This window comes from Panthera uncia (assembly GCF_023721935.1).
Source record: "Panthera uncia isolate 11264 chromosome C1 unlocalized genomic scaffold, Puncia_PCG_1.0 HiC_scaffold_4, whole genome shotgun sequence".
In the NCBI taxonomy this organism is placed as follows: domain Eukaryota; kingdom Metazoa; phylum Chordata; class Mammalia; order Carnivora; family Felidae; genus Panthera; species Panthera uncia.
The window spans coordinates 13012908-13035704 of record NW_026057585.1 but is presented as its reverse complement, the minus strand read 5'-3'; the positions used below and the strand labels follow the sequence as shown (position 1 = coordinate 13035704).

Here is a 22797-nt window from a genome sequence, read left to right as displayed (position 1 = left end):
ATTAAAGGTGTATTTATAAGTTTTGATTTACATTGGCCATCAGAGATCCCCTTAGGACATTAGCCTAGTGTAATACAGTTGTAAACTGTGAGGCTTTCTTCCAAATGGCAGGATTTGGCAGGCAGAATTTAGGCAAGCAAATGTCTGGAAAAATCTTTGTTCAGAACTTTATAAATAGTGCATTTAATTAAAAACAACATTAAATACATGATGACTTAGGGACTTCAAAAGCAGGAAGTAAAAATCAAAGTACTAAAACATTTGCTTTTAATTTTTATCAATTTCATTGTTTTAAGTAAGATTTTTTTATATTCTTGAGCAAGTTAAATCAACAAATTCAAATAGGTTGCAGACACAGATGCTCTTGCTTGAAGCATATCATTATGAGCAGAAGTTAAAGTTTTCCCTTCTTTTCTGTAAGCAGAATGCACTCATCACAGTATGCAGATACCTTTTTTTTTCTTTTTCTGTAGAATACCTCTTTTGATGTAGTCATTTTTACTTCATCACTGTGAAACTGTCAAACTTAATCTAAGTTGAGATATATTTACTTACTTTTGTCTCTCCTGGCATGTAATATGTGTTCATTAAATATTACGGTATTTTCTATCTGGAGGAATGTAGTTTAGTATAGTGATTAACAACCAGGGCTATGAAGTCAAACTGTTTCAAATTCTAGTTCCCATTTACTAATTGTAAGGAAGTTACTTACTCAGTTTCTCTGCCTCTGTTTCCTCATCTGTAAGATGGAGAAAATAGAGCTACTTCATAGGACTGCTATGAGCATTAAATATGATAATAATGTGAAGTGAAACACAGCCTGGCACATAGGATTAGCTCAATGAATATTAGCTATTATTTATTAAAAAAATTTTTTTTAGAGGAGTGTGAGTGCGGAAGAGGGGCAGTGGGAGAGAGAGAGTCTCAAGAGAGCTCCATGCTCAGCCTGGAGCCCAACGTGGGACTGGATCCCTTAAACTGAGTTCATGACCTGAGCCGAAATCAAGAGTTAGACACTTAACCAACTGAGCCACCCAGGCACCCCTAGCTATTATTGTTATTATTAAATCAAAAAGAATGTTACAGATTATAGGTACTATAGAAATTCAAATTAAGAACCTGGTGTGGGCCAAATTAGTAATACTTCAATGGAAGAATTATACTTCAATGGAAGGAATACTTGAATGTTAAAATTTTTTTATTACCTTTGATTTGAATTTCCTTTAGGTGTGTTATTGGGAAGATCTTGCTAATGCCAAATTAATCATAATATTCTGTGGAAAGACAAATTATATTATGCAAAGCTTCCCAACCAGAGTGCAGTGCATAGGATGGCATATAAGTGTGCTGTTTGTAAATTTTTTTATAGTTTTGAAACTTTAAGTCATTTTCATAACTTAAAAATTTCACAACAGTTGAAATGATATTTGAACATTTTTAGTATGATTCCTTCTGTAAACTTTGGAAACACGGCACATGAAAATATTTTATTATGCCAATTAGTGTTTAATATCATCTGTAATACTTGGCATTTTATTTTTCATGTCATAAGTGTTTGATCTAAGGAAAATATATATTATTTTCACCAAGCTCCACCAGTTTACCTTAGTAAGGCTTACAAATACAATTTTTAGTGTGTGCCATCATGTGACAAAAGTTGGGAAGCATTAGTGTAAGAATGGGTAAGAGCACTGCTTACAGAGTCACAGAGAACTGAATTCAATTCCCACTTTCATTTCCTAGTTGTGAGACCCAGAGCATATAAGTTAACTATATGAATCTTATTTTTCACATACATAAAGTGGGGATGATGATGCCTGTTTCATAATATGCACTAAGGTAATGTATGTAAAATCCTTAGCAAGCAAGTATTCGATATTGGTAACTTCTGTTTTTTATGGTAATGTCTGTGAAAGCTTATCATTTTAAAATGCTACTTTTTTCAGGGGTGTTTCAGACAGTTAATTTGATTTTTTCAAATACTATGTTTTCGGAGGTCTTCAAGGAATTTTAATAAATAACACTCTTGTGGTAAAAGAAATTAAATATTATCATTTGGTTTTGTAAGTTATTGAATTATTTAGTTTTGTGTTATCTTTAGATTTTTATTTCTTGATATAAAGAAAGATTTACATTTACATCAAGATCCCTTAGCGGATCTTGAAAATAGTTTTATACAAAACGAGATTAATGCTTTGTTCTTTAGGATTTTGCTGGGGGTGGTATGGCAAAAATTAAGTTGCATGCAGAGGATTGGAATCATCTAATTCACTTAAACCTTATACAATTTATTCACATTTAAATACCTGCATTTACTGGCTGAATATGCTTATTATTGAACGTAGTGTTTTTTGATGATTAGAGAGTTATAATACTGAACTTTTCCTTTAATTTAGGTTACACTAGCTTCTTAATTTGAATTTCCATAGTACCTATAATCTGTAGCATTCATTTCGCTTTAATAATAACAGTAATACTTTCATAGTTTCATTAGATTCTCATAGGATGGTATTCTTTATAATGTTTGCCATTTTTTTGGCATAAGATTCATAGACCGTTATTTCATTTCTTGTGAGGATGCATCTTGTGTCAGCACAAAAAAAAAAAAAAAGAAGAAGAAGAAACTGGCATAAAAAATAAAAAGTCCTATTTCAAAAATAGGTTAGTTTTTTATAAGCACTTTTTTGTGTCTCTTGTGTCTTTTATTTAAATGCATTTATCACTTCTTCAGCCTGAAATTATGGTCCTTTTCAGGAGTTACAATATTGTAATCTTCCCTATATATGCTAATTCTGAAGTAAGTACAGAGATAACCTTAGAGTAGGGTCTTAGTACTTAATAGATTTGACAAGGCATGTAACCTTTGAATCATTGCTGCAACTGTCCATGCTGTCTTCTTATGTTTAGTTTAGTTTTATTTTATTGGAGAATGGGGCTTGTCAGGGAAAGTAGAGAGGAAAAGATATTTTAAGTACTCAGGAACTAGAAGATTAGCAGTAAAGTCCAAAAAATAGAAATATGGGTCTCATAAGAAGTGTATAGAGCAGGGGACACTAAATTGGTTCAGATAACTGAAGTTTGTTTCAAAACTTGTTTTCTAGTCAGCAGAATGTAATAGACTAGCACTAATAAAAGACAGTTCTTTGAACTGGTAACTGAGTTCATAAATAGATGATCCCATGTAGTGTAGGGTTAAAGAACAAAGATACTGAAAATTGGGGATTCATCCTAATCTTTGAGCTTCATTTTACTTTTTCTGTACAATGAGGTCCAATCTTAGGGGTTTCTTGTCTGTGATATTAATATTATCGGCCAGATAAAATATTTTAGTGAGTTATAAGGAGGGCTGTTTTTGTTGTCATTTCTCTTATTCTTGAGTTTGACCGAAATTAGTTTAATGTAATAAAGCTGTTTAGGAAGACATAAATTCATAAAGTGCCCATAATGTAAATTTTCAAGAGAATATTAGGAAAAGCGTTGTAGTGATTGATTTCCCCTCCAGTTTTAATTGTCTTCATTTTGGTAAAATTCTTTTTCAGTGTTTAGCAAGTTAGAGTTATCTTTAAGCCTTTATCTACCTGGGCTATCCTGTTACCTGCTTAGCAGTCGTCTGTATCCTATCTGTAATTCAAGCTGCTTGAACTGTATAACATTGTGTTAGGATCACTGTTTAATTGTCCCAGTTTTTATACAGTGCTCTATGTAAGGGAACTATCCTATTTTTCATGTCTTACTACTATTAAGTTGTAACAGAAATGAATATATCTGATATGAACCAAACAAGAAGGACCAAAAAGACCAAATTTGTTTTGACTTGTTGTACATGACTAATGGCCTGGTTGATCTTAGAAACAAGCTTCAGAAGGGTATAGTCTTTACACATGGATTTCTTTTGATTTTCAAGTTAGACTTGGAAGATACTTAAAAGTTTAATAGATTTGTTCAGAGCTAGTAGAGACGTTAGTGTGTTCATTGTTCCGTTACTATTTTGCTGTTATGGGCCTCTCTTTGTCACCAAGTCTAATTCACAAATGGGTAAATATTTTTAATATTAATACAAAAAGACTGAGTTTTTTGGATGATGTTAGTGTTTTATATCTTGAAAAATTTTTGTTGCTTAACTTTGAAGTAGATATTATTCAAAAATTTCTTTAGTTGCTCATATAAATCTACAGCTATACAGTCAGGTGTCTCACCATGATTAAAACATACACTCTTAACATATAAATTGTGCTTGTATCTCCTACTTTTATTTATGTGGCCTGCTGTTAACACTTATTACTCTTGTGATATAGGGACCATTTAAATCAGACTTTTTTTTTTAATGTTTATTTTTGAGAGAGAGAGTGTGAGAGAGTGAGCAGGGGAGGGTCAGAGAGAGAGAGAGGGAGACAGAGGATCTGAAGCAGGCTTTGCGCTGATAGGGGGCTTGAACTCATGAATGTGGGGCTCAAAGTCACAGACCGGGAGAATGTGATATGAACTGAAGACAGCCGCTTGAGCGACTGAGCCACCCAGGTACCCCTAAATCAGACTTCTTTAAAATTAATTAGCAAGGTAGTTTGATTCTTGTTATCTTATAATTTCCTGTATTGGTTGGATATAAAAAAAATTTTTTTAATGTTTATTTATTTTTGAGAGAGAGAGAGAGAGAGAGTGGGGTAGGGGCAGAGAGAGACAGAGACACAGAATCCGAAGCAGGTTCCAGGCTCTGAGCTATCAGCACAGAGCCCAACATGGGGGTCAAACCCACAAGCCATGAGATCATGACCTGAGCCAAAGTCAGACGCCTAACTAACTGAACCACCCAGGTGCCCCAGTGGTTGGATTTTAAAATTGAATAGTATTCCATTGAATTCTAAGAACTTACTATGTTACACTATGTTTGGATTTCTGTTGTAGTCATATATTGATATCTCTAGTTTTTATATTTTTTTATTAAATAGTGTCGTATGGAAATGAATTTTGCCCAGGCTCTTGGAAATTATGTTTTACAGATTACTGTAAATTACAGAAGGATTGTTTTAAAGTGACACACTTTTGATAGAACATTTCCCCATCTATTTCCTGAAGTTAGAACGTCGGAATCATTAACTTAAAAACAAGGTTCTGTTTGATGTAATGATATAATTACTATCATGATTTTCATAGATAATGTAGTTCTGATGTATGTGTTAGGATAGTGCAGTCTTAAACTTTCCATGGAAGTTATTTCAATGTTGAGTTATGTACTTTTGAAATTAAACACTGAATTACTTCAGTTTAAAAATACCAATCTCTTAGACCATTTTTCAGCATTACTAAATCATCACGTATTTTTGGTTCATATCAGGTTGTTAAAAACTAATGTCCTTCCTCCCTCTGCTTCTGAGAAGTATATTTCTCATCCTTTTATTTTTTTTATTGTGGTTATAACTAAAATCCACATTCACACTCTCATTAATATTTGTACTTTTTTGGATTTTTCTAGATTACTTAAAAGTTTTTTTAATAAACTTTTTATTTTGGAATAATGTCACATTTTATTTCAAAAAAATTTTTTTTGTTTATTTTTGAGAGAGAGAGAGAGACAGACAGACAGACAGAGTGGGAGTGGGGGAGGGACAGAGAGAGAACGAGACACAGAATCTGAAGCAAGCTCCAGGCTCTGAGCTGTCAGCACAGAGCCTGATGCGGGGCTTGAACTCACAGACTGCGAGATCATGACCTGAACCGAAGAAAAGTGCTTAACCGATTGAGCCACCCAGATGCCCCGGAATAATGTCGCATTTGTAGGAAAGTTGCAGAGATAGTACCTAGAGTTCTTGTATACTCTTTACCTGGTTCCTGTTAATATTGACATCTTAGATAGCTGTGGTATGTTGGTCAACAATGTATAATATTGGTGTACAATAGTGCATAGTATTGGTGCATTAATGTTAACTAAACTACATAATTATTTAGATTACATCAGTTTTTCCACTCATGTTCTTTTTCTGCTCCAGGATCTAATCTAGGACACTGCATTGCGTTTAGTCAAGGCTGCTTTTTATTGAACTTTTTGGTTTTTAGTGTTGCACTATCCAGAGGAGGCTCATTTATGAGCTTATTTATGATAAGGTATCTCAGATCATCTTTTATGTGCACAGGTACTTTTTTAGCCTGGAAGATAAATGAGAAATAGAACTCTTAAGCAGCTAAAGTTGTAGAGATATACAAGTAAACCATGGTAATATACGTGGAATGTGGTTACAGAGGGAGTAACCAATTTTGGGAGGAGGAGAAAGAAACATGCCAGGGAAGTCTTCCTAGAGGAGGCGACATTTGAGGTGGACCTTGAAGGATAAATAGGAACTCTTAAGACAAAGACTAGAGGGAAGTGCATCCACACAGAGGGAGTAGTATATACAAAGGCTCAGAAACATGAGTGAGCAACTAGTTAGATTTGCCTGGGATGAAGGGTTGGTATAGGAGGAATGTGGGAGAAAAAGCTGGAAAGGTGTGCAAGGGCTTTGGAGAGGTTGATTCTAAATTTTAGTAGCTGTCTTTTAAGCCATATTTTTATTTTATAGAGGTGAATATAGATATAATTTGGAGGTAAATCATCTAGGGACTTTGCATTCTCCTCCCTCTTAGCTGCCTTTTTTGCCATTCCACTGCTATTCATGCTGTAGCAAAAGGTTAGTAAAAGTAAATATATATATGAACTCCACACTTTTGAGTTTTGACTTTCAGTATTGGTGAACATTTATGTGGTAGAGGAAATTGGAATTGTAGGCATCTTTGTGACCTGACAACTCAGTTTATAGTATTTTACTGTTTGTGAATTAAAAAATTTTTTTTAAATATTTATTTTTGAGAGAGACAGAGCGTGAGCAGGGGAGGGGCAGAGAGAGAAGGAGACACAGAATCTGAAGCAGCCTTCAGGCTCTGAGCTGTCAGCACAGAGCCGATTGGGGCTCAAACCCATGAACCATGAGATCATGACCTGAGCCGAAGTCAGACACTTAACCAACTGAGCTACCCAGGCACCCCTCTATTTGTGAATTTTTTAGATGTGGCATTTATATTTGATTAAATAGACGTGTAGAAAAGTGCTGTATGTGCCATCAATGTTTAGGAGACTTAAGTAGGGATCTGATTCTAACGTTTTTAAATGTAAAATTTTTAAATGTAAAATGTGGGTTTTGATGAATGGATGTGATATTCCAGTTAATTTTGGAGGACATCACTATATATAAAAAATTTTCTGTATGGGTTAAAAATGAGTATTTTACATTTTCTATCTCACAAGAAAAGTTTTGAGGCAGAGCTAGAAAGAAATACACCTTTGCAAAAATAGTTTTCAATCATGTCAGATATACATACCATATAATTTAGCATCAGCACTAAAATGACAATTTTTGCTCTGCTTTAAAATTTTTTTTTAATGTTTTTATTTATTTTTTGAAGGAGAGAGAGAGACAGAGCATGAGTGGGGGAGGAGCAGAGAGAGAGGGAGACATAGAATTTGAAGCAGGCTCCAGGCTCTAAACCATCAGCACAGAGCCCGATGTGGGGCTTGAACTCACGAACTGTGAGATCATGACCTGAGCTGAAGTCAGACACCCAACCAACTGAGACACCCAGGCGCTCCTGTTGCTCTGCTTTTAAAGAAATAAAAGGAAATTTACTCACCAGGTCCAAAATCAGAACATTGAGGCAGTCATGATAATCCTCCCCTCCTTGCTTACAAATAACTGCTCCCTTAAGCATTCTTTTTATATTCCACAAAAGTGTAGAAGAAACCCCACTTCTCCCTCTTGATTGGCCAGCTGCCCAAAGGGGACACATGATCTTTAGCAACACTCAAGTTACCATTTTCATATTCTAAAGTGAGTGAGCTGCCTCTTTCCCCCCCCCCCCCCATTAATCTAGGATTTTACACATTGTGATCTTATAGTTTAGGATGACTTTTTCTGTATCCTCTAGTGCAGATTCCTCAGATAATCTCATTGGTCCTACTCATCTTTTGGAGCTAGGTCACACAGGGTGTAGGCCATTTGTCAGCCTGTGACTGGGTGATTCCTGTGTCAGGTATTTACTCCTGATCCAATCACAGATTGGGGAGTGGCTTAGGTCTTGTAGGCAATTGCCCACTGAGGAAGCTAGGTGGGGATATCTCTAGGGGATATAGGCAGGCATATATTCTGAAATTATGTCTACTATGTCAGTTTAGTTTTATCAGAAACTTCTTAAATGTGCTTTAAGCCTTTTTGGTTGTGGGTATGTGATTGCTTCCTAGAAAAATCTTTTTCACAGACGAGACCCATTATCTCTGTCCCAGTCACAACTTACTGTCATCTCTTACCTTTAAGATATTCATTCATCCATTCACTGAACAAATATTTGAGTACTCACTATGTTCCATGCGCTCTTTTAGATGTTGGGACACAGGATGTTCAGGACATATTCATAGCAGTTTATTTCACTGAAGCGGATGGTGGGTGCAAGGGTTCTGGGGTAGAATTTGAGAGTAAGGTTTAGAGGGGAATAAGAAGAATAGAAGCCTTGTGGGTGAGTCCATATTTATTGTCAGGTATACTTGTGGGGTGAGAGTTGAAGGCCTAGCCAGGCATGGGTGTAGGGCTGAGTAAAGATAGCAAAGGAATGGAAATCTTCTGTTAACTGCCCACATTGAAAATTCCATCCATTGCAGCTGGCATTTACAAAATGTGATTAGGCAACTACTGAATCTCACAGAAACTCAAGCCATTCATCCCACAGCTATTATGTGCCTACTCTGTCGTAGATGGGGTGGGGGAGTAGAAACACAAAAAGAAGGAAGGCACTGTTTGGTGCTTTCTAGGAGTGTGCTTTTGAGTTTAGGACTAATGGAGTCCTAAACAGGTTCAAACCCAAGTAATTACAGTAGTTTGACCAAATATTAGTGTTATGGTGTTTGACACTAAGCCGTAGGGCCAGGTTGAGCATCGTTGCATGCCCTTAAGGGAGAAGTACATAGATGTGGAAGGGTTTTCAGATCCTACTAGAAAGAGTTTCATTACCATTTTAATCAAAATCAAGAAAACCAATTAGCAGTTTATGAAAAGCAAGGAGATTAGGAGTTGGAAAGACAAGCAAATAATTTTTTTTAGAGTAGACAGACTTGGCTAGAGATAATGAGGTGAAGTGGCTTAGAATGATAGTTTGGGACTTAGTTTTGGAAATTAACCTCTGGGACTCATGCCGAAAGGGTAGAATCTGTGTCAGCCATCAGAGTGGGAGTAGTAACTCCGTGGAGAGGGAATGAAGACGGCTTCAGCAGAGAGCTGTAGTTTGAATTGAGTAGGTTTTCAACGGTGTTCATATGTAGAGGCATGGCTTGCTTGGAGGGACAGGGGCTGGGTGAAGTGATTATTCTGATATTTTAGGCTATGGAAACTTACTAATTTCCTAAGAAAAATAGATCTAACTTTTCCATGAGACCACACATTCCTTTTTTGTATTTGAAGTCTCTGTGTCCACCAGTTCCAGGCACATTTGAGAGAATGTTTGTTTAAAAAAAAAAAAGAATGAATAACAATCTTTATTTGCTACATAATGTTTTTCCTGTCTGTAATTCTGCTAACCTTTTCTTTTACTGATTCGGGAGCAACTGGTTTTTGTATTAAGTATGGTACTTTGAAAAGCATTTTGAACGAATGTCATTTTTAACTTTAATCTGAATTTTCATTTTGTTAGTTACTTATGCCTGTTAATAAAAAGAAATCAATGGGAGCAGTAGATAAGTTTATTATTAGAAACAGCATGGACTGCTGCTGTGATCTTTAGTTAGAGGTACTCATATTTTTTTGTTTTTGTTTTTTGTTTGTTTTTTTTTTTTAAGAAAAGCAATGTAACTTGAATTGCTAACTTGAATGTTCTGTTAGTTTGAGCCTATGTAATTATAGAATACCCTGAAAAACAAATATAGAAGGTTGGCTGCCAGATAACTCTTACTTCTTTACATTGCTGCACTCTTTAATTCTTTGTACTTTTTGTCCAGTCTTGAGCAGGAGTGGGTGATTGGAGAGCATGCTGATCACTGTATTATGGCAGCTATTTTGAATGGTTGGGTTAAATAGGAAGATGTGGATAATAGGAAGATGTGGATCTGTGGTTTGATCTGAAGCCTCTGTGTGTCAGAAGTAGAGTTTTAATCTACTTTTAGCATTATAATAATTGTAGTCATAGAATGTTAGAGTGCAATCTAGGCCAAAGCCCTTCACATTTTATGTATAAGGAGATAGACAGGCATTGTGAAGTTAGGTGACTTGCCCAAGGTCACACAGCTAGTCATTGTAGAGCTAGCACTAAAATCTGCTTTTCCACTGAATTTATTACGACATGGTATCATTGACTAAAAAAATCTTTTTAAGTGAAGTTAGAAAAATCAAATATATTTGCTGATCAGGCTTTCAGCCTATTGTGGGTGGGAGGCTGTCTATGCGTGATCTAGTCGTATGCTCCCATGTGTCTGGAAGGGGTGGAAGGGAGAGCATGGGTGGGCTGTAGAAAGACCAAGAAGAGTATCTTGGTTTAGCACTGGCTAGAAGATTGTCTAAAAATAGTGCCATATTGGGACTTAGCTATGCAGACCTCTAGAAAGGGGGCTATGCCCTACTTAAAATGCTGAACTTCTAGGAGTTCAAGATTTCTCCACAAAGGAAAAAGGAAAAGGAGATGTTTGGGTTGCTATTGGAATAACTGCTAGTACCCATGATAGTGGTACAAAAACCTTTGAGGAACGTTCAAAGAAAAGCTGTAAGAAGTGCAGATGGGTGAGAAGTGTGGGAGGAGAGGTAGTTAGGAGTATCTAAGGGCTGAAAATATATTTAAAGAAGAGAGTGTTTTTGTTCCTCATGGTAGGGTGGAGAAAATGATTAATGCTTTGACACAGTTTGCTGTGGCATTTAGGCTCTAAGTTTCGGTTGTAGTGTGAGAATCCAGCCTCCATCTAGGGTTTTATTATTGTGAAATAGCTGCTAAGTAGTTTTACCATTTCTGCTGGATTTTGAACCAACATACACTATCTAGGGAGTTTTTATTAAATTAAACTTTTGGGGACTTAATATTACTTGGTAGTATTCCAAACAGTGAAAACAGCATTCACAAATAATAGCTGGTTAACATTTATTGAGTACCTACTATGTACCAGGTACTGTTCTGAACATCTCCTATTGATCCTTGTTTTACAGATAAGGAAATTCATTGTGCCTGAAGGCACAGGAGTATAAAAAAGCATAATATACTCCGGTACCTTGCTTGGACTGGCTGTAAGGTTTCTTTTAGTCAAAATGAAAGAAGAAAGAGAAGGCATCGAGTGACTGTGTTTTTGAATATCAACCATCTTTTAGGGTTAATTTCTTTAAAATTTTTTTTAAGTTTATTTTGAGAGAGATTGAGAGTGGGGGAAGGACAGAGGGAGAGAGGGAGAGAGGGAGAGAGGGAGAGAGAGAGAGAGAGAATCCCAAGCAGGTCCTGTGCTGCCAGCGCAGAGCCTGATGTGGGGCCTGAACCCACAAACTTTGAGATCATGACCTGAGCCAAAGTCGGATACCCAACTGACTGAGCCACCCAGGTGCCCTAGGGTTAATTAATTTTTTAAAATCAGTGCGTATGTAAGTTGAATGTATTTGCTCATGATAATTATTTACTTATATTAGCACTTCACTGGCCTTTAAAAGTTTTGCAAAGACATTGTCACCGTCTCTCATTTTTCATGCCCATAATTTATGTTATGGGAAGAAATAGGGGGAACATGTGATGGTGTCTCCTCACCAGGAGCTCCTTAAGAATGAAATGTGGGATGTATTTAGGTAAATATAATGATTTTATGGTAGAGTATATACTGGTGAATTGTTTTTCATCTGACCTTGTTCTATTTGATTGTTTATAAGATTTTCTAAATTAATTCTACCCCTTTATCCTCTGCAGATTGCCTTCCTTTTATTGTGAGTAAGACCATCTAATTTGGCTCCTTTTCTCCTTTTTCTCTCAAAAATCTCCATACTTCCCTCCCCTCCCCAATCCTTTCTTCCTCTTTATAGGAGATGTCCTTTAGATACATACTGTTTTAAGGATGAGTCTTCTAAGTCGAAATGATTCCATTCCCTCCTGACTTTTCTCCCCTCTGTATCCTATACCCTGACCATTTCCATCCCTCCTGCCTACAGAGTCTTCTTTACTTCCTCCCTCTCCAAGCTATAGGTTGTATCTTTGCAGTTCCTTTGTATCTATTCCATTCTTTGTTTCTTTAATATTTTTACTGTGGTAGATTGAAGATGGGAAAATGAATATCTGCTTAAATTTGTGAATTCTTTTTAAGTTTATTTATTTTGAGGGACAGAGAGAGAGAGAATGAGAAGGGGACAGAGGATCCAAAGTGGGCTCTGTTCTGACAGTAGAGAGCCTGATGTGGGGCTTGAACTCATGAACCATGAGATTGTGACCGAGCCGAAGTGAACTGCTTAACCATCTGAGCCACCCAGGCGCTCCAAATTTGTGATGAATTTTAAAGGAAGATAGATTAAAAAAAAAAAAAAGTGAATAAAATTAGGAAAGTTCCAAACATCATGTAATACGTATTGGGGGAGGGAGATGAGACATGGGAAGCAGTTTTGGGAAGGCCTAAGAGCAAGATGTTATTAGAGAGGAAACTTACTACCAAAGCAATGGAACACAAGAGGATTGAGGTAAAAATTAAGAGTTCAGACCTAATAAGAAAGGGTTATAGAAAATGTTAGAAGAATTTAGAGAGTTATTAGTGCCATTTGGAAATGATAAGAAAGAGGGGCTTTGAGCTACAAGTTTGAGAAATTTCAGCAGTAACATAATAGTAACACTGTCAGGCTCAGCCCTGTGAGGAGTAGAAAGGATTCATTTGAGAAATGCATAAGAAGAGAGATTTTGTTACAGCTTGATGTAAGGAGAGAAGAGTGAGTGGGTTCCAGATGATTCTTAGATTTCGTACTTGGAAGACAGGTAAGATGGTGGCACTTTTCTTGCTGATCTAGAAGCTGAATGGTCAAAGACTTTTGGTATAAAGCAATTCATTCTTTGCACAAAATGCCCTGGAACACCCAATAAAATACATCTTCTATTTAGTTCTGTGGTCAGTAAGAGGTGCCTTTAAGAGGTGGAACTGAATGCCTAGTAAAAGCTTGGGTGAATATATGTAGTGTGATAGTAAAGAGAAGGACAAACTGACATTTTATCAGGGAACCTTGGAAACATGAGAAGCAGGGCAACATACTTTTTTAAAATCGTCACCTTCAGGGGTGCCTGGATTCAGTTGGTTAAGCGTCTCTTTGTTTCGGCTCAGGTCATGGTCTCACGGTTTGTGAGTTCAAGCCCCCCATTGGGCTCTGTGCTAGCAGTACAGTGTTGGCTTGGGATTCTCTCTCTCCTCTCTCTCTGCCTCTCCCCTACTTGTGCTGTCTCTGTCTCTCTCAAAAATAAAATAAAGCTTTAAAAAATAAATAAAATCACCACCTTCATAGGGTGGAACTTAATGAGATGGGTAGAAATTGGTTCTGAGAATAATAGACTCATTGATTATTTCATTCAGTCCAACATAAATGATAGAAATCCTGCTTTCAATATATTAAAAAATGTGCACATTACTTCATTTATTTCTATTTTTCCTAGTTAATTTAGTAGCTGTTGCTAACATGGGGTCATCTAGGAATTCTGTGTTTTAAACTAGTATTTAAAATATACCTGGTATGCTTTTGTATTCTCTTCTCCAGAATTGAATCATTTAAAAATTTTTTTTAATTTTCTTAAGTTCATTTATTTATTTTGAGAGAGACAGAGTTCAGGCAGGGGAGGGGCAGGGAGAGGGAGAATCCCAGGCTCTTACACAAGAGTTCGAAGTCCTGAAGCCATGAGATCATGACCTGAGCAGAAATCAAGAGTTGGATGCTTAATCGACTGAGCCACCCAGGTGCCTCAGGTTTTTTTTTAGATATCTATGGGAGAAAGCACTTTTTTCTAACAGTGTCATTAAAGAAACAGAACAGATGAACATAAGGGAAGGGAAGCAAAAATAATATAAAAACGAGGGGGACAAAACATGAGAGACTCTTAAATATTGGAGAACAAACAGAGGGTTACTGGAGAGGTTGTGGGAGGGGAGATGGGCTAAATGGGTAAGGGGCTCTAAGGAATCTACTCCTGAAATCATTGTTGGACTGTATGCTAACTAATTTGGATGTAAATTAAAAAAATAAAATTAAAAAAAATTCTTTGTGTTATATGAATATTTAGTGCTACCCCTAATATCTCTGCTATGATAAGAGCAGAGATAAAGTCGGACAGAAATGTCCTTTTTGAGTATGTAAAAATGTAGATTCCTGGAATTTTCAAATTATTTGAATTTTGTTTTAACTAACAGTTTTGGTTGGTAGAGTTGAGAAATATTTAGTAAAGGATTGTGCTTATTAAGCATTAGTAATTTATCTGTTCCAGAATATTTATTTGCTAGCCAATTTATGTCATGACCAGTTCTAGGTCCTGGAAATACAGAGATGACTAAACCTTCATGGGGTTTATAGTCTAGTGAGATAGGAAATGAACAAATCTGTGATGTGAAGAACTGATCAGTGCTTTGAAAAAATATAACCTAGAGTAAGAGAGAGAGTGATGGGGTGGGGACTGTTTAGATGGATTAATCAGGGAAGGCTGTTCTGAGGGAAGAAGAAACTCTTGCAAAGACTTTCCAGTCAGAGGGAATAGTAAATGCCAGGGAGCATGAGTCAGGATCTAGCTCACTGAGGACCAGTTTGGTATGTTGGAAGAAGAGCAAGAAAGCTGGTCTGACAAGAGCAGAGAGAACAAAGTGGAGAATGATAGGAATTGAGGGTAAAGTGGTAGGCAGGGACCAGAGCTTGTTTTCCCTTCTTGCCCATGGATTTTTTTAAAATTAAAGTTATTTAGGGGCGCCTGGGTGGCTCAGTCAGTTGGGCGTCTGACTTCGGCTCAGGTCACGATCTCGCGGTATGTGGGTTCAAGCCCCGCGTCGGGCTCTGTGCTGACTGCTCAGAGCCTGGAGCCTGTTTCGGATTCTGTGTCTCCCTCTCTCTCTGCCCCTCCCCCGTTCATGCTCTGTCTCTCTTTGTCTCAAAAATAAATAAACGTTTAAAAAAAATTTTTTTTTAATTAAAGTTATTTATTTATTTATTTATTTAGACAGAGACAGTACAAATTGGGGAGGGGCAGAGAGAGACAGAGAGAGAGAGAGAGGGAGGGAGGGAGACTCCCAAGCAGGCTCCCTGATGCCACAGCGTGGAGCCTGATGTGGGGCTTGAACTCACGAAACCCTGAGATCATGACCTGAGCTGAAACCAAGAGTCAGATGCTCAACCGATTGAGCCACCCAGGTGCCCCTGCCCATGGATTTTAATTTGAGTGTACAGTTGACCCTTGAATGACATGGCATAGGGGTACTAATACCCCCACCCCACCCTGCATACTGAAAAACCTGTGTATAACTTTTTGACTCCCCCAAAACTTAACTACTAAAAGCCTACTATTTTTTTAAATTTATTTACTTATTTATCTTGAGAGAGAGCAAGAGCAGGGAAGGGATATAGAGAGAGGGATACAGAGAATCCCAAACAGGCTCTGCACTGTCAGCATATAGCCTGATGTGGGACTTGAACTCCCAAACTGTGAGATCATGACCTGAGCTGAAACCAAGAGTCCCATACTCAATTGACCAAGCCACCCAGGCACTCCCTAGTAGCCTACCATTGACTGGAAGTCTTACCAGTAACAAATAATAAACACATTTTTTGTGTTATGTGTATTATTTTCTGTATTCTTACAATAAAGTAAACTAGAGAAAAGAAAATGTTATTAAAATATTACAGTACTGGGGCGCCTGGGTGGCTCAGTCGGTTAAGTGGCCGACTCAGGTCATGATCTCGCAGTCCGTGAGTTTGAGCCCCACGTTGGGCTCTGTGCTGACAGCTCAGAACCTGGAGCCTGTTTCAGATTCTGTGTCTCCCTCTCTCTGACCCTCTCCCATTCATGCTCTCTCTCTGTCTCAAAAATAAATAAACGTTAAAAAAATTTTTTAAATATTACAGTACTGTATTGCATTTATTGAAAAAAAAATGTGTATAAATGGACCTGTGTAGTCCAAACCTGTGTTATTCAAGGGTCAGCTGTAATTGGAGACCATAGGAGTTTTGGGGCAGATTTGCGACATGATTTGATTTACCTTTTGAAAGTTCATTCCAGCTACTGAGTGGAAAACTGACCATAGGAAAGGCAAGGTCTCAGGCATTGGACCATTTAGGAAGCTTTTATAGTGATCCAGGCCTTGTGGTTTCCAATGTGCTTATGATAATCTATGTGGTATAAGAAGAAACTGTTACAACTATATATTTATTTTTCAAAAATTAAGCTTTACTAATATTTGATATACATGTTGGTACTGGTACCTACATTCCATCTGTGTATTAGTTCCATGTGACCTACCATTTTTGGCCTGAGCAACCGGGCAAGTGCTAGTATTTACTAAGATGAGAACAGGGTGGAGCAGGGTTTGTTTGGAGGTAAGGGTAAGAAAGCAGGAACTCACTTTTGGGCATCTTAAGTTTGAGGTGCCTATTCAAAATCTAATGAGATTTATCAGGTAGGTGGTTTAGATGTATGACTCTGGAGCCAAGGTTAGAGATATAAATTTGGAAATCATTAGCATAGAAGCAGTATCCAACAACTGGAGCCTAATTGTGTGAATACAGATTTCAGCTTTGCCACTTACTGGCTTTAATTGTGGACAAGTTAACTCGGCATCTCTCTGCTTCATTTACCTCATCTATAAAATGGAGAAAATAAGTGTCTGCCTCACTGGGTTATTGTGAGGATTAAACGAGTTAATAAAAGCAAAGTGCTTAGAACAGCGTCTGGCACGCAGTGTACCCTAGATATTAACTATTGCTATCGATTTATAAATGGTGTTTAAGACCAGGGGATTTGATGAAATGACCTAAAGAATGAATGTAGGTAGAGAAAAGGGCCCAAGGAAGAAGTGCTGAAACACTATAACCTTTCGGATTCAGAGACCAGAGGGAGGAGACTGAGGAGTGGGTTAGGGGTCAAACGAGGAGGATATGGGGTCTGGAAGCCTGCCTAGTGAAGAAAATATTTCAAGGGGAGAAGTCATCATTGGACAAATTCTGTGCAAGAGGTTGGGTAAGATGAGGACCTAGAATTGACCATTGGGTTTGTTAAAATGGAAGCTGTTAGACACCATGAGAAGTGGTTTCAGTAGAGTGGTAGATATGAACATCTGGTTGGGGTGGCTTAAGGAGAGAATTGGAAGTACAGAACCGGAGAACATGGATATAGACAACTCAGAAAAAGAGAATATGGAGTAGTAGTTAGAGGAATATGTGCAGAGTCCAGGAAAGGCTGGAATGGGGGTGTGTGTTGATTTAAAATGGAAGATACTACAGCAAGTTTGTATACTGATGAGAGTGTCCCAGTGGGAAGAGAGAACTTCACATATGAGTGACATGGGATAATTGCAGTAGCCAAGACTGTCAATAGGTAAAATCAGGTGGTTTAGGGCACAATTGGAGGGATTAGTCTTAGACATTAGCAGAGACCGTTCATCCATTGATGAAGATAGAGAATATTAGTAGGGGTACAGGTAGATTGGTGGATTTGGTTATGGGATTTGGTTATGAACTAGTTTCTTGAGTGCTTTAATTTTTCCAAGAAGGGAGAGGAAAGATCATCACCAGAGAGTCAGAAGTGGGAAAGAGTTTGTAAGGTTTGAGAGAGAGAAGAGGTGGTATGATATAGGCATATTGGAAGGTGGGAGAATTAATTAATTAATTAATTAATTAAAAAGGTGGGAAATGCAGGTGAAATAACAAGTTCAGAGGACTCATCTGACATTGGTGATCATTAAAGTGATTCCAGCTTGCAGACGGGGGAAATGTGGTTTTGAGAGCATATATAGAGAAAAAAAGCAGTGGAGGCGACGGCTCCTGTGTTTCTATTTTGAACTCAAGTCACATGGCTGAGAGGATTGCTCTTGGAACATTCCTCAGATCCATGGATGTTGACAGAGGAATTAATAGGCCAATTACTAATAGGCCAAAAACTAATCATTTCATTTTTACCTGTGTTTATTTTCTACATCATGATGTTTTGTGTAGAGGATGAGTTCCTAGAGGTGTTTACGTTGCCCTATCTCCTTGAGCATGCCTACTTTACACAAATGATATCAAATAGGTCCTGGGATTACTTTCAGTGATTATATTTGGTTGCTGAGTTATGCTAAGAAAGTAAAAAACTCTAATAGGAAAGTTTAGTAGTTTTCTTTTTTTTTTTTTTAATGTTTATTTCGAGAGAGAGAGACAGCATGAACAGGGGAGAGAGGGAGACACAGAATCTGAAACAGGCTCTAGGCTCCAAGCTGTCAGCTCTAATAGAGCCTGACGTGGGGTTTGAACCCTTGAGCCGGAAGATCATGACCTGAGTGGAAGTGGCTTAACTGACTGAGCCACCCAGGCACCCCAGTTTAGTAGTTTTTCTTGACAGAAAGCCTCACCTAAGTTTGCCCTAGGACCTGTGGTTTCCATTAGTCTAGAATTATCCCTCGTGTCGATTTCATACTTTGTTCAATTACAAGTGAATTCAAAGTCTGGTTTTTGTTTCTTTCAGGTGCTGGAGAATCTGGTAAAAGCACCATCGTGAAACAGATGAAGTAAGTTGGAACATGGCCAACTACACTTCCTCATAATGCATGGAAGTCTGTAGTATCTTTTTATTTTATGTCCGTGGTAATGATCTATGGTTTTCTTTTTAAAGAATCATTCATGAGGATGGCTATTCGGAGGAAGAATGTAAACAATATAAAGTAGTTGTCTACAGCAATACCATACAGTCCATCATTGCAATCATAAGAGCCATGGGACGGCTAAAGATTGACTTTGGGGAAGCTGCCAGAGCAGTAAGTGTTTCTCATTTCCTCTTCACTTGCTCCCTTTGAGTAGATGCAGTTAGGCAAAATTTGTTTCATGTTTTAGGGAAATGAACGTAAGCAACAAGATAAGATGTAGCAAAATACGGTTGCTTATTTGAGAAGTATTAGCAACCAGCTTTAGAAGATATTAGATTACCGCCACAAAGAAGAGTCAAGGAAATGGGATTCTGTGGGTATACTGTAGGTTTCTGTGATAACTCTTTTATTCACTTCTTTTATAGCACTGATTACTTTTATTTTATAGTAGTAAATGCTAATAAGTTGAAATAATCTAAAAGAGGTGCCTCTGACTTCTGAGGTGTAAAGATAAAAGACAAAATCAGTCTCCCAAAGTAAACTTGATAAGGACATGGACACTAAGTCAAAATTTTAGGGGCGATTTTTAGGTATTCAAAGGTACTATATCCCTATACTACATTGGACTACAGCCTATAGAATTGGATGATACGACGTCCTATGATGATAATTACACATGTCAGATATTCAAAAGTTATGTTGATTAATTATAACACTTCATGTACTTTGTAATTCTTGTTTGTCAATTAGAGTGTTTGGTGCAGTGGGGAGAAGGCTAAAATGAAGGTAGGAGATCTTTTATATAGTCCAAGTCTATATTGTCTAAGAGAAGGCTTGTAAAGTATAGAATGATTTCCTAGACCTAAGGCAGACATTCGCTGTGTTCAGAGTGTTATTCCTAGGCGCTATGGACAATAAAAGGAGGCTCTGCCTGGAAAAGCAAAGCCTCTGTGTCTGTGAACTAGCTTAGGAATTCTTATCTACTCTCAACTTATCAAATAATAAGTTATTAATGCAGATTAATATTCAGTAAATAAGTGGGGAAATTGTTGATGGGAGAAATTACAAAAGGATGGTCATAATTGGATGGTATTTGACTAGGAATCTTAGAAGTGGAGTAAGGGAAGAAGAGCCAGGGAAAAGGTTGTAAAATGATTGGAGACAAGAGTAGCAAAAGAGGGGATGAGGAAATGTGTGAGGCACGACTTTTATGTTTTGTAAAAAGGTGCCATATTACAAAAATTGAAGACTTTGTTTCTCTAAGCATCTGAGAGGGAAAAGTATGCTAGTGAATGCAAGAGTAAACAAAGCATTTTTGTCTTACATCTTTCCATCCCTTCTCTACCTCCTGCTTTTCATTTCTTTTCCTTTCTTTCCTCTTCCCCCCAGCTCTCCCCAGTGTTCTTATTTTTTCCCTCCCTTTTCTCATCCCTTCCTGTCACCTAACTCTCCATCTCTGTCATGTTTGCCATATCCGATAACTGGTCAGTACTACTGTGTTTAGTCCCTTCCCTCTCTTTGTTGGCTTTTACTCCATCTCAGTTATTTACTCCTTCTCTTTGTTTCTTCCTTTATCTATCACCATCTGTCCTTTATATCTCTTAATCATCCTTCCTCCTTTCTTTTCTTTCCATTGTCAAATTAGCTGTTATTAATGTTTGTGTCCTCACACTGCTTTGTCACCAGATACAGTTGATGATTTGTGTCTTAGTCCAATTGCGCTGCTGTAACAAAATACAGACTGAGTAGCTTATAGACAACAGATATTTATCACACACACTTCTGGAGGCTGGAGGTGTGAGATCAGAGTGCCAGTGTGGTCAGGTGAGGGCCCTCTTCAGTTGCAGACTTCACTGTGTCCTCACATGGCAGAAGAAGAAGGAAACTCCTTGGCATCCCTTTAATAAGGACACTAATCCCATTTGTGGGGCCTCCACCCTCATGACCGAGGTACCTCCCAAAGGCCCCAACTCCTAATACTATGACATTGGGCGTTAAGTTTTCAACACATGAATTTTGGAGGGACACAGACATTCAGACCATAGTTTAAATGACCTCCTTTCATTTCTTTCCTTTGTCAGATCTGTGTCATTAATCTTTTGGTCCTAACACTCCTGTGTCACCAGACGTAGTCGACATCTTAATGCCTGTTAAGGCTTCCTGAATCACCTAGCTTTCCAGCATACACCCATCCTAATCAACAACCCTACATAATTTTTTTGAAGTTTCTCTTTTTCTTCCATATGTAAAGGTTTATATTTATAATTCCTCACTTATCCTTGTCCAGTTTCTTTGGTTGGTTAGAGAGTGAATGGACAAGAATAGAGCTGGATGGCGGGTAGGTTGCTTTTTCATATCTGCTTAAGGGTAGAGATATGAAGTTCATTGTAAAGAGAGGCCTCTTTTAAAAAAAATTTTTTTTTTGATCTTTTTATTTATTTTTGAGATAGAAAGCCTGAGCTGGGGAGGAGCAGAGAGGGAGACAGGAACCAAAGTGGGCTACATGCTGACAGCAGAGAACCCGATGTGGGGCTCGAACTCAGGAGCTGTGAGATCATGACCCGAGCTGAAGTTGGATGCCCAACCAACTGAGCCACTCAGGTGCCCCAAGAGAGGTCTCCTTAAAGTCCTGTAAAGAGGGTTTATTGTGGGGAAGCAAGAGTAGGTCAGTGGAAGAGATCAAGTGGTAAGGAAAAAGTGTTGCTTCTTAAAGCAGTGTTTACAAAGTCAGGACAGCAAAAATATGTAGCTATAGTGTTCGCTGTCTCTCTGTTAATAAAGTTTCTAAAGCTAGAATTGTAGTATTTTAAAAAAAAGTAATGCTTATTGATCTTTTTGAATACCTGCATGAGTATAGTTCAAATTTCAGAATAGACTATAAAGTCTTCACATGTTAAATAAAGCACAATACTATATATACGTAGAAGGACATGCTCAGTATTATGTTTGCCAATCAGTGTACTTTTTCAACTTCCCTCAGTCATTTGTTTCTTTAAATTTTTTTCCTAAGTTTATTTATTTTGAGACAGAGCACAAGCAGGGGAGGGGTAGGGGGAGAGAGAGAGAGGGAGGGAGGGAGGGAGACAGAGAGAGAGAGAGAGAGAGAGAGAGAGAGAGAGAATATCCCAAGCAGGCTAATGGGGCTTGAACTCATGAACCATGAGATCCTGACCTGAGTGGAAATCAAGAGTTGGACGCTTAACTGACTGAGCCACCCAGGCTCCCCAAAGATAAAAATTTTAAATAAATGGGGTGCCTTTATTTCTCTGATAGCACAGAGCCTGCTTGGGATTCTCTGTCTCCTCTCTCTGCCCCTCCCCTGCTCCCTCGCTCTCTCTCTCTCAAAAAGAAATCAACCTAAAAAAAAAATAAAATTTTTATCTTTGAAAAGAGAGGAGGGGAATATACATGTTAGATGAAGTTTCTTAGGGATGGGCCTAAAGTATTACTGAAAGAATGCAGGAAAGCATCTTCTAGAGGAGGGCTGTTACTTGGCAAAAGTTTTTAAGGCTGAAGATCCCAAATTTGGCATGGTTGGTTTTGTTTTGTTTTGCTTAGGTGGGTGCATGAGTTTTGGGAACACAGAGGTCTTAGGAGTTTGGGTGGGGTTGTGATTTCACCTGTGGTCTGAAATGCTTTTTTGCTTGCTAGTTTATTTTCATAATGACTACTTATTGATACAATTGATTGCTCCTCTTCCCCCTTTATTTTTTCTTTAACCAGTATATGTGTTCTTTAGTATCTGATTTTAATAGTTATTTGGAAATCTTTTGAGGAAGATAAATGTGAGATTTGAGGTGGGAAAAGCATCCCATGAGACCTGGGTTTATTTATTTAAGATTTAATTTTATCTCTTAAGTACTCTACACTCAATATGGGGCTTGAACTCATAACCCCGAGATCAAGAGTTGCATGGTCTACTGATGGAGCCAGCCAGGCACTCCACAAATTCTTCTTTTTAATCTTTTTTTTTTTTTTTTTTTTTTTTTTTT

General features: G+C 37.7%; 1 protein-coding gene across 1 annotated transcript in view; it reads left to right on the top strand.

Moving 5' to 3' along the window:
* GNAI3 (G protein subunit alpha i3) overlaps nt 1-22797 on the top strand; it is a 38372-nt gene that overhangs the window by 2221 nt on the left and 13354 nt on the right. Inside the window, exons 2-3 of the mRNA XM_049616630.1 lie at nt 18688-18730; nt 18835-18976. Coding sequence (XP_049472587.1) covers nt 18688-18730; nt 18835-18976 — 185 coding nt within the window. The remainder of the gene's footprint in view (nt 1-18687; nt 18731-18834; nt 18977-22797) is intronic.